This window comes from Schistocerca nitens, chromosome 5 (genome assembly GCF_023898315.1).
Source record: "Schistocerca nitens isolate TAMUIC-IGC-003100 chromosome 5, iqSchNite1.1, whole genome shotgun sequence".
Classification (NCBI taxonomy): Eukaryota; Metazoa; Arthropoda; class Insecta; order Orthoptera; family Acrididae; genus Schistocerca; species Schistocerca nitens.
Window position 1 is genome coordinate 521,454,222 of NC_064618.1, and position 15,409 is coordinate 521,469,630.

The 15,409-nt window shown below is 37.6% G+C and overlaps 1 protein-coding gene across 1 annotated transcript in view; it reads right to left on the bottom strand.

Moving 5' to 3' along the window:
- Positions 1 to 899: 899 nt before the first annotated feature.
- Positions 900 to 15,409, bottom strand: part of LOC126259495 (WD repeat-containing protein 47) — a 703,557-nt gene continuing 689,047 nt past the window's right edge. Inside the window, exons 7-11 of the mRNA XM_049956342.1 lie at positions 15,041 to 15,210; positions 14,490 to 14,660; positions 8,455 to 8,591; positions 5,899 to 6,118; positions 900 to 2,274 (exon numbers count right to left, since the gene is read on the bottom strand). Of these exons, the coding sequence (XP_049812299.1) occupies positions 2,129 to 2,274; positions 5,899 to 6,118; positions 8,455 to 8,591; positions 14,490 to 14,660; positions 15,041 to 15,210 (844 nt within the window). The 3' untranslated portion in view covers positions 900 to 2,128. The remainder of the gene's footprint in view (positions 2,275 to 5,898; positions 6,119 to 8,454; positions 8,592 to 14,489; positions 14,661 to 15,040; positions 15,211 to 15,409) is intronic.

A 15,409-nucleotide genomic window follows, 5' to 3' on the forward strand; every position in this document is an offset into this window, starting at 1 on the left:
GTGGGTATCCAAATGGACGGCAAATGGGTTGGAGCCAACCACACTGCTGGGTGACCATCCATCACTAATCACAGTGGGGTGACATCCACAAATAAGGTGTCAGACTAAGGTTGCAAGGGGTGAGACGGCACTTCCAGGGGCACTATATATAAAGAAAAAAAGAGGTGTCTGAGGGGTAATGAAAGTGATGTTTTAATTTCTTGTGCACTAAAATTTTGTAATAGAAGATTTGTTGAGATAATATTTTCCATTTCTCCTTATCTCACCCAACAGTGTTAAGTAACAGGTTGAGAGATTTATTTGTCAGCACTTCTATTGGCAAATATTATCTTACCTCAAACACGGAAAATGTAAATCACTGCTCCCAAGAAATCATAGTTTCCAGAATCTCCATCTTGATTTCTGTATTTTGTCCTATACAAGTGCAACCATTTTGGAAGCATAATTATTCAAATAATTATGATAGCACAAAAACATCTATAAAATGGACCACAAATACACTATGTTTTTGGTATACTTACAATAATTACTACTACTACTACTACTACTACTGTTTGCCATCGCAAACATTAGTTGTCACCAGGTATCTAACAATAGCGGTTACCCTGGGTAACAAAATTTTAAGCCAACATTTGGGAGCTATTGTGCACTGAACTGTTTTAAGCAGTGTCTTCCAGTACTTCCAGCACTGAAACTTTCTCAGATACATTCAGCTGAGTTCAAACAATGGAGATTGCCTGTCCATACAAAAAGTTTGTTATTTCATGGGATTAATTTTGTGGTTAAAAACACATAACTCTGATAAATTGTTATTCACATCCAGCTACAAAATACAGTTCCCATTTTTTTTACATTATGTTGAGTTCAATAGTTGGAAGGGTCAATAAAACATATTTCAATTTTCATCTGTTATTACACTGCAGTTTAATTTGCACATAGAAAAAAATACAGCAGTAGACATTTGCTATTTTGAGTGGATTGAAAATGACAAATGATTAGGAGCTGTCACTTATAGTATCTGCAAATGAAGGCACCTGGAATCCATACATACAATAGTTTAAATTTCACCACCAAAATGAAATACTTTTCAATAACAATGAAAAAGTTTTGTTTTATTCTAATGAAGATCATTGGTTACTACAAACAAATTGTCTAAAAATACTGAGTATCCATGAACTTGTAAAATAACGATAAAAAGCATTCTGAAGCTACTCTGTTACAGAAAACATTTATCTTACATTACATGCTGCAAATGTAACTACATGATTATGATATACAGTTTAACACTTCGCAGATTTCTATACAGGCAATATTAATGAAAACTTCACTTAACTCATAACATGCACAAGGTGACAAAAATAATGTTTAAACAATTCATCAGAATCTCTCTAATCTCTTACACTTGTACAGAAAACACACACACACACACACACACACACACACACACACACACACACAATTCAGAAACAATGTTACTTGTATGCACTGTACATTATATACATATTCCTACAAATAAAAACTTATAAGACCTGCATTGTCAGAAACTATAGAATTTTCTTCAGTAAGAAGCATCATTATTACATCATATACTGAGTTAAAATTCTGTTCGATTCTGTATAAGAATAAGAATCTTGCCTCGCAAATTCTTCATTGAAAATAAAGAGCAAAATGTGCTGTATCTCTCTCTCTTATTTCATATTAATTTTCAGCATATATATTTTTATTAATATTTTGTGAATTGTTTCCTACATCAGCACTGCTTGTTAACATTGATTACGCAAATGGTACTTGGAACAGTCACATTAAAACAATGAACTCAAACTCAATAACCATTGAGGAATAAAATTTTAAGATGTGTACGGAGTGAATTAAGATCTACTTTTATGAAAATAGAATCTATATTCACAATGATCTACACAAGTGCAGCTGATAGTAGCCAACAAAATACCATACACATTGAAAAAAAGCTATATATCCAACAAAGTTAGAAAAAGCATGTTGTACAAGAGGTACTAACACAGTTTGAATTTTCTCCTCAGGTACATCTGATATTAAACATCAAAAATTAATTAGTTTAAAAGGATTATTTGCCATTGTTAACATACAAAGAAAAAAGATAAAATGAGATTCAAACAGGAGGCAAAGCCCATAGAGTTGCAGTCTTGTCAGCGCTCGTACTGAGGAATGAGAATTCAGTTGGATGCCAACGCCCCGAAATTACCTTGTCTTGATGCTGTGCCACGACAACACTTGGCAGAGGTAGAGTCAGATCACCTAGAAATGTTTAAAAACAAATACCTTGTACAAAAATTTAGAGATGGCATTACATATTATTGGCATATATTTTCTGCAAAATTGGAACACTGAGTGCATATTGTGTCTAATAGAACTTCACAGATTATGTCAACTTTGGCCTAAATTTAGAAAATGGAAATATCGTGGTGGGTGGGGGAAGTTTAATGCCTCCAAGACATGATAAATTCAGCTAACACTGAAAATAGAAAGAGGATAAGAAATAACTAACAACAGATACAAAGGGGACAGAAATGTCAGACTGGCACCTCTGAAGGAAAGAAACAGTTGCAAGCCTATACCACTACATACTGACAAGTTGTTGTTTAATGTTGTAACCAAAAGTATGGAAATGTAATTCAACTTTTTACATAATACTCCACTGGAAATATTAACTGAAATAATATATATATATATATATATATATATATATATATATATATATATATATATATATATATATATATATAAAAAGAAAGATGATGAGACTTACCAAACAAAAGCGCTGGCAGGTCGATAGACACACAAACAAACACAAATATACACACAAAATTCAAGCTTTCGCAACAAACTGTTGCCTCATCAGGAAAGAGGGGAAGGAGAGGGAAAGACGAAAGGATGTGGGTTTTAAGGGAGAGGATAAGGAGTCATTCCAATCCCGGGAGCGGAAAGACTTACCTTAGGGGGAAAAAAGGACAGGTATACACTCGCACACACACCCATATCCATCCACACATACAGTATGTGTGGATGGATATGGGTGTGTGTGCGAGTGTATACCTGTCCTTCCCCTCTTTCCTGATGAGGCAACAGTTTGTTGCGAAAGCTTGAATTTTGTGTGTATATTTGTGTTTGTTTGTGTGTCTATCGACCTGCCAGCGCTTTTGTTTGGTAAGTCTCATCATCTTTCTTTTTAGATATATTTTTCCACGTGGAATGTTTCCCTCTGTTATATTTATATATATATAAAAACAGAGATGATGTGACTTACCAAACGAAAGCGCTGGCACGTCGATAGACACACAAACAAACACAAACATACACACAAAATTCAAGCTTTCGCAACATATATATATATGACACACACAACAATGTTCAGTTTCTCTGTTACTGCCAAGTGCAAGAAAGAAAATGCTCTGCTGTGCTGTGAAAATGTATGGTTTTGTTTTCTTTCTCACAACCAGTTTTAACTAATGATAGCAGGGCAGCATGTTTACACAAGTCGTTTCTCTCATATACATATGGTCTCTCTATACAGTATGAATCACCTAAAATTCGCATGGCAAATGTTGCAGATATGGAAAGTGCTACTGATGCACACTTTTCACAAAATGGATTCATAGTCAGGGACTTGTATTGTTAGCCAACCAACAGATTGTAATAATACTTCTGAAGTGTATATTTGTGCGAACATACACTTCTTTAAATGTAACAATGTCTATTGGTATTAACAAACTAAAAGTAGGGTAAATTAGAATGTCAGTGGTGTTTGTTGCAGGATTATTGCTTAAAAAGTTTCCACACTGACACTTGTTTCTACCATTCAATCTGCATAGCCACTAGGTACAAAATTGTTGTGTTTTCTTACTGTGTGCTTGTGTGTTCCCCGAGTGCTTTGCAGCTTGCTAGTCAGTTAATGTGTGATAGTCCGAGCAGTAGGTCGTGAGTGGACAATGGGCTCTACCAATGCAGAAAAAGCCAACATGCTCATGGTGTATGGAGACTGCAAGAAGAATGCAGTTTGCTCTTGTACGGTGTGTGCAGCACGATACCCCAAGGGATGTTAACCATCTCGGAAATTATTTATCAACCTCTTCAACCAGTTACATGAAAGTAGTAATATAACACCTAGACAACATAACACAAGGAAGTAAGTGGTGTCAGAAGAGGGGCACATTAATCTTCTTGCTGCTGTTGCAGTTGATCCGCATGTTACCTCCTGTGCAACTGAAAGAGGAGTGGCATGAATCAGGCAAGTGTCCTACACATTCCCCGTCAACGTAAGTTTCAACCCTATCACATTTCTCTCCATCAAGAGCTGCATGGAAACAACTATGAGAATCGTGTTAAATTCTGTACATGGGTATTAAGACAGGATACTCCAGATGTATATCATGTATCTTGTTTACCAATAATGGCCAAGCAAACTTCTGAAAGATGCACTAGTGGTCTGTTGACAATCCCATTGGGTTTGTCAGGTGGAACTTCAGCATCCATGGAGTGTAAACATGTGGTGTGGGACACTGAACCATCAGCTCATAAGTCCGTTATTCACAGACGGAATATTGAACGTACCCAAGTATTGCAGTCTCCTAACTGGATGCTATAAGATGTTCCTCTGCAAACTAGGAGGAACATGTGGTACCAACATGACGGCTGTCCAACCCATAGTGCACCAAGTACTATAGCACATCTCCATGAATTGTTTCCAAATCATTGGATGGATACAGAGGGCCTGTACCTTGGCTGGCCCATTCTCCACACTTGAAGCCAGTAGACTTTTTTCTTAGGGGAAAGATGAAAGATGCTATCTACAAAGACATACCAACTACACCTAATGGTAGGCAATGACATATTACTGCAGCCTGGTCGCAAGTGTGCAGCAGTCATTCCACACCAGACTGGAAGCGTGCACTGCCACTACTTGTGGTCATTCTGAACATAACTGTGATGATTAGGTTTATCATTACTTGTCAGAATCTACATAACCATTTTACACACGTTGTTCTTTAGTGTCTGCTACCACATGTACTGTAGAAGTGTCGGCATGGGAAGTTTCCAAAATATGATATCTCTGTAAATGGCTCATGCTAGAATCCAACACCACCACCATTGATATTCTAATTTACTCTACTTTTAGCCTGTTAACATCAATAGACATTGTTTCATTTAAAAAAGTGTATGATTGTGCAAAAATACAATTTCTAAGTATTATTACAAGCTGCTGATTGGATAACTATATGAGTACCTAACTATCAGTCCATTCTGTGAAAACAGCACATCAATAGCACCATGATCTCCACAACATTTGTGGTTCAAGTATTAGATGTATTCAACTTGTATACATTTCTAAACAAAAATAGTATACGCAAATGTGCCATTTCATTTTCTTCCTTTCAGTCAGTTTTCACAGAAAACAGGAAAATTTTATTTATGATATATCAACTTATGTTTAGAATACTGCTACGGAATCTCAATTTGCAACAACAAACAAACAAGGATTGATGTAAAAGACATATGGAAGAAAGGAGATGGACAGTGAGGGATGAGGGAGGGAGGGCAGTCTCCTGAAGAACTTGGACTATGCAGAACTGGAAATGCCGTGTGGCTAGGGCCTCCCGTTCGGTAGACCATTCGCCTGGTGCAAGTCTTTCGAGTTGACGCCACTTCGGCAACGTGCATGTTGATGGGGATGAAAGGATGATGATAACGACAACTCAACACCCAGTCCCTGAGTGGAGAAAATCTCTGACCCAGCCAGGAATTGAACCCGGGCCGTTAGGTATGACATCCTGTCGCACTGACCACTCAGCTACCAGGGGGTGGACTATACAGAAGTAAAGCAAATACATTTATACTGTATGTACTTTAACCATGTGCACCCACCTTGTAGATCTGTGAGGACTAATTTGTTGTCATATCCACCAGTGAGAAGGTAGTAGGCACTGGGGGAAAATCGTATTGACCGAACTTCAGCAGAGTGCGGTTTGAAGCACTGCACATTACGCCCACCCCTTATATCATATAAAACACAAGAAGAATCTTCATGACCAGAGACAAGCAAACGGCCTGAAGGATCAACACACACAGCAGTCACTGGTGAGCCCTGAAAGACAGAAAGGACAATACAGTAAGACACAGTGCAACGTGAGTACCAGAAAGCAGATTATGCAATACAGTATTTCATAAACAGAAGCTATTTGCGATGATTGAACAAGAGAGCTAATAATTGACATAATTCTAAGCTTAATTAGGTAGCACAAGAACTGGAAGGCACAAAAGTTTATGGAATTAAATAATTAATTCACAAGACACACAGTGCAATGAATTCAATTTTACATGCGTTATGTACCAACAATAAAAATCTCCAATATAGAATTTTATAGGCAACACTCAAACTGAACTATGAACTGCTTTGCTTCCCCTTACTGTAGTGAAAATGCCAAAAATATGGAAAGTACTAAATATGTGTATAAAGTTATAAATGAGGAAAATACGCAATTCACCTACTACAGAATGGCCTGGATCAGGAAACATATCACACAACAAAGCTTTATCTTCTTTTGTTTTAACAAAAATTCTCATCATCTTCCAAGTACTCTCCATTACACACAATACATTTTTCCAGTCAAGAGTGTCCTTTGATGGAAACATTTTCTATACTCATCTGCAATGACCCCTCCTCTTCATATGTAGAAATGAGAAGAAATTGCACCCAACTACTTCAGGAGAGTAAGATGCATATGGCAAAGGAGTAATGCTGTTTCTGACCAAACACTGGTGCCCCGAGAAGTCTGTATCAGCAGGAGCCTTATCATGGTGGAAAAAATGTATCTGCCACAGATAGTGTTTATTAATGCATACTGTTATGTAATCATCTCAGAACTACCAAACAAAAAACCTGAGTAACTTCTGGCACGGAGGAGGAACTCTACATCCACACTCTTTCTCACATCAAATAAATAAATAAATAAATAAATAAATGAGCACCAATTTTGGTTTAATGAGCTATCCTTGGGTGAAATTCACTGTTGTTTGTTTTCAGAGACAGAACAATGGCACCATGACTTCTCATCACTAATGATCTTGGAAAAAGTAGTGGGTTCAGTTTCAAAAAAATCTTTCAAAGCACAACATGCTCCCACTCCATGCCCTTTTTGCTGGTTGGTCAGAATGTGAAACACAAATTTGGCAGAAACCCCTCTTATTCCTAAATGTTTCATTAATATTTGCTGCACTGAGCTTTAATACAATTCAATTAACTCTGCTATATTTTCAATTATCTGCTGTAAGTATTCAAGCACAAGCTCACAAATTTGAATTCTCCTGAAATTTTCATCTGTTTCGGCAGTTGCTGGACTTCTGGAACAAGGTTTATCATTAATTGACAAGTTGCCATTTTGAAGAGTGAAAACTACTCATACACTTGAGTTTTTCACATACCATCATTGTTAACTGTTTTCAACATAACAGTTTCGACAGGAAGTATAATTTCAAGCCCAGGTATTGTTCATATATAACCGCCTCCAACAGAGACAAGGAAAGTGTCAAACACCTGTGAGGAAAGAAAAAAAAAAAATCACTTATGGGCACACAAGAAGGAGTTGTGTGATGAACTCCAATCCAGAAAAATGCACTCGACGCCAACTGTCCACAGCAGCACGACTTTAGATAACTACTTCAGGGTAGCCCTCAGAAATTGGTCCTACACCATCCAAAATATCTTGAAGAGGATAGTATCATTTCTTCTTACTCATAGGCAGCTTTAATCTTGAGCAAAACAGTTTATTATTTCATCTTTGTACTTTTCATCCAAGTTATGTAGGAGGGACTGTAGTTATCACTCGAAAATGGATACACGGCTGAGCCTAACTAGTCGTTATTAAGGAAGAGACTAACTTACACACAAAGCAGCCTAGGTTTTATCCTTTGTCCATTATAGTCACACTCTGCTGAATAGAACCACCAGCCATTAAACACATTGCATAGCATTCTTACCTGAACTTTGCCAACTTTTTAGAATTCAAGTAACCTATGGCTGATCTGCACACCAAATCATACTGATGTCAGAAATTACCCTCTTCATTTGTAGTTTCCTACAATTTATTAAGAACAAATTTTTGTGCTTGTAAATGAAACAATATCACAATAGAATTGTTGAGTCACACATAGAAACAACACAAATACTGTCAAACAAGTAAGCTTTCAGCCAAAAAGGCCTCCTTCCAAACTAGACAACAAACAACATATCAAGATCTAAATTGGAAGAAGGCCTTTTTGTCAGAAAGCTTACTTGTTTGACAGTCTTTTCGTTGTGCCTCTCTGTGACCCTAGGTCTCCTCTATATGGTGAGTAGCACCATCCTTTCCATAATATTGTCAATATTCCATCCTGAACTTTCAATTGTTTGACAAAGTTAGAATTAATATTATTGTGACTTACTCTGTTTCCTGGTGCTGTAGCCGGTGTCACCATATTCACACACCCACGGGTCCGCAGATCCCAGAATCTTACAGTCTTGTCTTGTGAGCCACTAACAAACATTGCACCTCCCCAATTGTACAGTGTCAAAACATGACCTGAAAAAATAGAGGGCACTGTTGTTATTATTGGTTTAATGCCATGATCATCAAGCAATTCACTACAGAATATTTATTTTGCCTCAGTTTATTTTCACAGTTAAATATGTTAAAGTCACTACATGTGAGACTCTATGGTAATAGCCACATGCACATTACAAGATATTTTTAACACACTGATGCCAGTAGAAATACACCATTAATAAAAATGACCACAGACAGGAGGAAGACTAGGGTTCAAAGTCCCATTGCTGATGAAATCATTAGAGACTTATCAGATGCTTAGACTGAGGAAGAACAGAAACAGAAATTGGCTACAACCTTTCACAGGAAGTGTCCCAGCATTCATCTTAAGCCATTTAAGGAAATCACACAAAACCTATATTGTGACAACCAGATGGGGATTTTAACCGCCGCTATTGAGTTATACAATGATAAGCCAAAACATTACCACCACTGTCCACTGCAATATTGGCTGCCGCCTGATGGTCTTGTGGGGATGTGACATGGTAACAAAAGTATGTAAGCAGAGCAGATATGGACGCCGGATCACCCTAGCAAAGATATAGGCTGCAAAAATGGAGAAATCCATTGAGATAAACGAATGTGAGAAAGGGCAGATCATTATTATGCAGAGCCTGTGAAGTACTATCTCGAACACAGTGAAGCTGGTTGATTGTTACATGCCACTGTTTTCAGCATCTATGGAAAGAGGTAGGGGTATAGTGAAACTACCACTAGGTGCTAAATAGTTGGACATCCACAGCTCTTCACAAAACATGGAGTTTGGAGGCTTGTCTGCTCTGTGAAGTAGGATAAAGTAGGATAGATGGTGCTCTGTGGCATCCTTGTTGAAACAGCACAATGCTTATGCATGTACAAATGTTTCACAACACACTGTTCATTATACATTGTTGAACATGGAGCTCCAAAGCAGGCCATCCCTAAGTGTTCACTGTTGAACCAACGACATCAATTATGATTGCAGTGAGCACGGGACCATCCGGATTTGACTGTCAATCAATGGAAATGTGTTTGGCTCTTCAGGTGTATCACATTTTTTGCTACACTAGGGCACTGGTTATCTCCACAAACACCGTCATTTGGCATCTCCAAATGTGCAGCATACCACAGACACAGACTGGTGGTATTGGTGTCTCAGTGAACAAATTTGCCTAATGTAAATTCTATGGAACCCATCTGTGTAGGCGAATTACATTACCTGTGCATAGGCATCTAATGCCACGTACCTCCGCAAACCTACCAGCAAACCGTCGGATCCTTGATACACGGAATCAGCAATGTATTCATTCCAAAGACTGACAAACAAGCTATTAAGCAGGTGGTCATTATATTTTGGCTCATTAGTGTAGACAGAGAGCATGGACTTTTCCGGAGTGATTCATAATGTTGTTGGGGAGGCCAAGTCAACCATTACATCCAGCTCATACAAAGGAAGAGCACGTTATAAATCAATACAACTAAATTATGGTCGCAGATTCCCACAACTGACAAAATCATATGGTTGTTATCAGAGCTCAATCACATGTACATCTAGCAAGTCCATAAACTTAATTGCAGATGTAGCCTAATAAATTAATTACGTGAAAAATTCTGAAACTACCAACGTGTTGTGTAAGTATGCAACTGTCAGAATAATTATGTGATTATGATAAATCACTTTTATTGAAAATCCCAATAGGGTGTTGGCCATTAGGAAAAGCTGTGCCCGTTCAAATTTTGCTTGCGGTCCAAGTGCTCACAGAAGGAAATTTTTATGTACTTGTCCTCACATTGGTGCCACATGGAAAGCGCAACCCTAGAGCAACAAAATGTCTCATCCCTGTCAAAGATTTAATAGGGGTAGTTCGGTGCAGCTTCCTTGCAGTGTTGGCAACATGAACTACATTTTTAGCTGTACAGCCACACTACACAAGTTATAAAATGGACCAATGACACTGGATTCCACCTCATTTGTACCTCAGTCGCATTTCATCCATTTCTTGGTCATTTACTTTGGCTCATTTGTTCTTTGTTAATACGAACACAGACACAGTAGTCTCCCACTGTGCTGGATACAAGCATGCTCTGACCTCCATTACCTTGTAACACTATATGGGCAATGGAAAATCTGCACACTCATCAACTGGTATCACTTCATTCTGCAAAAGTGACTGTGTCCTGCTGGTTGACAGCATCATTTATTGTAGGGCTGTATTTTTTCGAGGAGATGAGTCCTGTGGGTCATGTTACCTGTAGCATCACTGGTAAATGCTATGACAGTCTTTTGCACAGCAACGTCACTCCAACCCCTCAATGGTATGAATGTGTCGGTAGGATTATTTTTAGGCAAGATGGCACTCCTCCGCACATTACACAGCCACTGAAGCGGCTGCTGCAGAGGCATTTCGGAAATGCTAGATTTATCAGCCATCATTTCCCTACAGCCTAGCCGTCCAAATTGCTTATCTTAATCCATGTGACTTCTGGCTGTGGAGTTATCTGAAAGATTTTGTGTTCAATGCTTCAGTTATGAATGTAGCTGAATCAGAGGTGCACACTGTGCAATGCATTCTGAACGTTACCCCTCAGGCACTCCGATCTCTTGTGGGATGTACTGTTTCTCAACATCAAATTGTGGCAGAAAATGGTGGACAGCATATTGAACACTACTTGCACCAATCTCATGACAGTTAGAAGCCCATGTCATTTTGATTTATATGCTGTTTTTGGACACAAGACAATTAAGTGCCAATTTTTTTCTATCTGATGTGGTATGGCCTTGCCATGGTGGATGGGCTTAAGTAACTAACGGTGCCACAACTGCTGACTGCCGAACCTGTGCTGCCAAGCACTTTGAACAGTATGGATGGTGTAATGTGCAATTCAAAGCATAGTTATCATACTGTAATTCATTTATCATTTGTAGCCAATGCCCCTTACGTTAAGGCACATGCAGTGCCATCTACTGGTAAAATTTTCATTAACTTCTTTTTTTTTCGTTCCATGTTTCCCGCTGCATCAATAACATGCTGCTCAAATTTGATGTCATTCTGAGCAGTTGATCGCTTTCTACAGCATTTTGAAACTGGAACTTCAATTATGAAAACCCTATATTTTTATTCACAGATGTTTTTATTCATGTAAGTGTAAAACATTTCAAATAATATTTGTTAATCATGGGCAATGAACAACAATTTTATCTATATTTGTTATCTATCATTCAAATAAATTTTTCCCAACTCTGGTGGTGGCTGAAGGGCATCACACATGTGCACAATGCAAATTGGCAGCATATGTGCAAGTGAACAAGCACCCACTTGGCTGCACCATCTGCATGGCAGTGTACAAATGCTCTCTGAACTGTTATTAGGCGAAGCAACATCCGGAATCGTCGACAACTTCCATCCAACTGTGCGAAGTATATCCGTGCTCTCTTTCACACAGCATAGCCACATGAACACCACCTAGATTGGGCATGCACTTTAAGCACTCTAGTGAGAAATTTCAGTGGAAAGAAAGGTTACAATAAACTAAAGAAAATTATCAATATCCATGAAGCTAAAATAAAACTATAAAAATCTATTCTCAAATAAATAAGACGGCCCACATTCACTGAGACTGGAAACTGTGTACATCACACAGGGTAATTAATACCTAAAGACATGAAAGTCAACTACTGGCTTTCAAAATACTCAAATCAACATGGAAGACATAAGAAAAAGTGTGTGTGTGTGTGTGTGTGTGTGTGTGTGTGTGTGTGTGTGTGAGAGAGAGAGAGAGAGAGAGAGAGAGAGAGAGAGAGAGATTTGAGGAATGGGGAGGGGGGAGGGATATGGTTAAAGTAAGTATACAGTAAATAATAGTGTTGTTGTTTTAAACTCTGATTCATTGATTCATCATAGTTAACTATGAGTGACTAGGAAGTTGTGCTAGGATAGGATCTTTTCTTGTGTGTGTTTGTGATCATTAGTGAATGACGTTTTCATTATGGTGTGAACTTAAATGCTTTCAAATCGCCAACAACCAATAAGCCAGCAAGCCGAGCTATGATGCATGAGCTTGGAAACTGGCATCAAAATTTAAGCTAGTGAATAAGTAAATGATCATCATTATTAACTGTATTTTTTTCTGTACCATAAGTACACAAATTGGAGAGAAGAGAAATCTGTGGCACAACTTGACTAGAAGAAAGGATAGGTTGGTAGGGCATATTCTGAGGCATCAAGGGATCACCAATATAGTATTGGAGGGCAGCATGGAGGGTAAAAATCATAGAGGGAGACCAAGAGATGAATACACTAAACAGATTCAGAAGGATGTAGGTTGCAGTAGGTACTGGGAGATGAAGAAGCTTGCACAGTACAGAGTAGCATGGAGAGCTGCGTCAAACCAGTCATCATCATCATCATCATCATCATCATCAATTACACAAAAATCTTAATAGTGTCACATGCAATTATTAGCAACCTATCACAGTAATTTTTGGGTGCTTCACAGTGTTATTCATGTCACAGAAAACCAATCCTGCATTTTTGTTCATTTTATACAAAACCTCATTTCCTGATACTTCTATGTCACCTGCATATTAATGTACAAAAATTTCATATTCAAAACCATTTTTTCCTCAAGCTATGCTATTAAAACATCTGACCAATTCAAATCAGAGGAAACAAACTGACAGAAATTCACAAAGAAACAGACTTAGCAGCTGTATTGTTCTTGGTCTGTTAACAAAACAGACAACTATAAAGGAAACTACATAAATCTCTGGGATGAAGTAACAGGGTAAGGGACTATATGAATTTGAATGTACTACCCAATCATCTGAAGCCTCTCACACACCGCTTATGAAAGTGGGACCTGTGCTCTTCATTTGTATTTTGGTAATTGAGTGTGAGAAGTCAGCACTTTAAACTAAACTTGTATTTCACGTAATGTGCAAATTGTGACTGCACTGGGATGACTATTAGAAGGACTTAATGTGTCACAAACAACATAAATGGTGCCTACTACATAACAGAGTGAAACTGGATTGTCCCGTGATATGTCTGGCGAGTTAATTTATTTTTTCACCTACTTCTTCAAATGCAAATTGCATGTTCCATATCCATGGATTACAGATTTTTTTTGTATGTATGCTCAGAGCATCAACTATTTGTGTTTTATTATTTCCCTCACCTATACTATTCATGTCACTTTTCACGATTTCAATTAAGGCTCTGGCACTCTTTTTTAAATTTGGTATTTCATACATACTTTACATTGTCATAAAAAATTCATCCTTAGGGTTACTTTTTGGGTTTGCTCTCTGGAGATGATCATTCACAGAAACTAGAACTGGTTGGCACACTGGGTGCTGAAGTGCTGGCACATCACTATACTGACATGCCAACATTCCACACTATTGCATCCCATCCTACTAGACCAGTCAGTCTAGCAGGATGTACAATCCAGATTAAATACACCTACTCACTCTCCAACACAACTAGCTCTAATTTAATTGGTCATAAGAGTTACAGATACTCTACATAGGCCACAATATTCATTAATGTAGGTAAAACTTTAAACCAATCTGCTGAAACAATTCACTAATCCAGAGAAAGCAGAATAATTGTCACAAATGTGCACATGTCACATAATGACATAAAGGTCCTCAGATTTGATGAGTTTGGCACATTGTGACTTAGTATTATAGTCATCCCGTACTTCAAATAGCTTTGTTGTAGGAGTTATGTGAGCTTATTTTGAAATTAAACAACTTCAATTATTGTATAACAGATTTTTCAGAAGTCATTATAGATCCACTGCTAAGCTTTCCATGATATTTATGAAACAGAAGTGTTACACTTAACAATAATGATCAATTATTAATTTACACTTAGATCAGTGACATACCTGAATGACCACTGAGTGCCAGGAATGATGTTCCTGTAGCACAGTCTGTCACATATATTTTGCAGTCACCAGCACCACCACTAATAAGAAGGCTGGACTTGTTTGTTGTATCCTCAAGGAAGCACAAGTCCCGGACAGTTCCATCATGCATTGTAAGCTCTATTTCTTGACCTGTAAGATAGAAAATTTTATTTTACAACTTGCCTATTCCAACTAGTTTAGTTCAACGTGTACATCTTGCATTTACACAGAAAATATACAAAGCAGGGGATAAGCACAAAATCAACAAACATAATTATATAACAAAAATGGTTACTTCTCTTTGATAAACCAGAAATAGATTTTCTGGATTATGTTGATAATACCTATTGTGTCAAAGGTTTAATGTAACCTTTAGTACAGATTAGTTATGGAGCTTTATGATCAACAGTATACTTGTATCTGCAAATGACATCAGATTTTCCTCACATCAAACTCTATACAAATAAATTATCCTTACATTTCACTAGTGAACACTGTAATTCATCCTGAGTATTAATTCAATAACTCACCCTCTAAATTGGAAGTATCTGCATTGAATCGCATTAACTTCAATGTTTTGTCATTGCTTCCTGTAGCCATTAAATCACCAATTGGAGTCCATGCCAAACAGTATATTGAACCTTTGTGGTGCTTTGTACGCTTAAACAATACTGTTGGCTGATATGTTGCATGATCTTCCCTGTAACACAGAAAAAGACTTACATCAGCAAGAAAATTATTTATTTTAAACTACGCTACTGGACTAGCAAATACACATAATATTTTTGAAAGTATACAGTCACTTAAAATTAGCTTTTCTTTTGTGAAGAGATGTTGAAACAAAAGTGAAAAAGATTTAGAGTTTAACATCCCATCAACAGCGAAGTCGTCAGAGATGG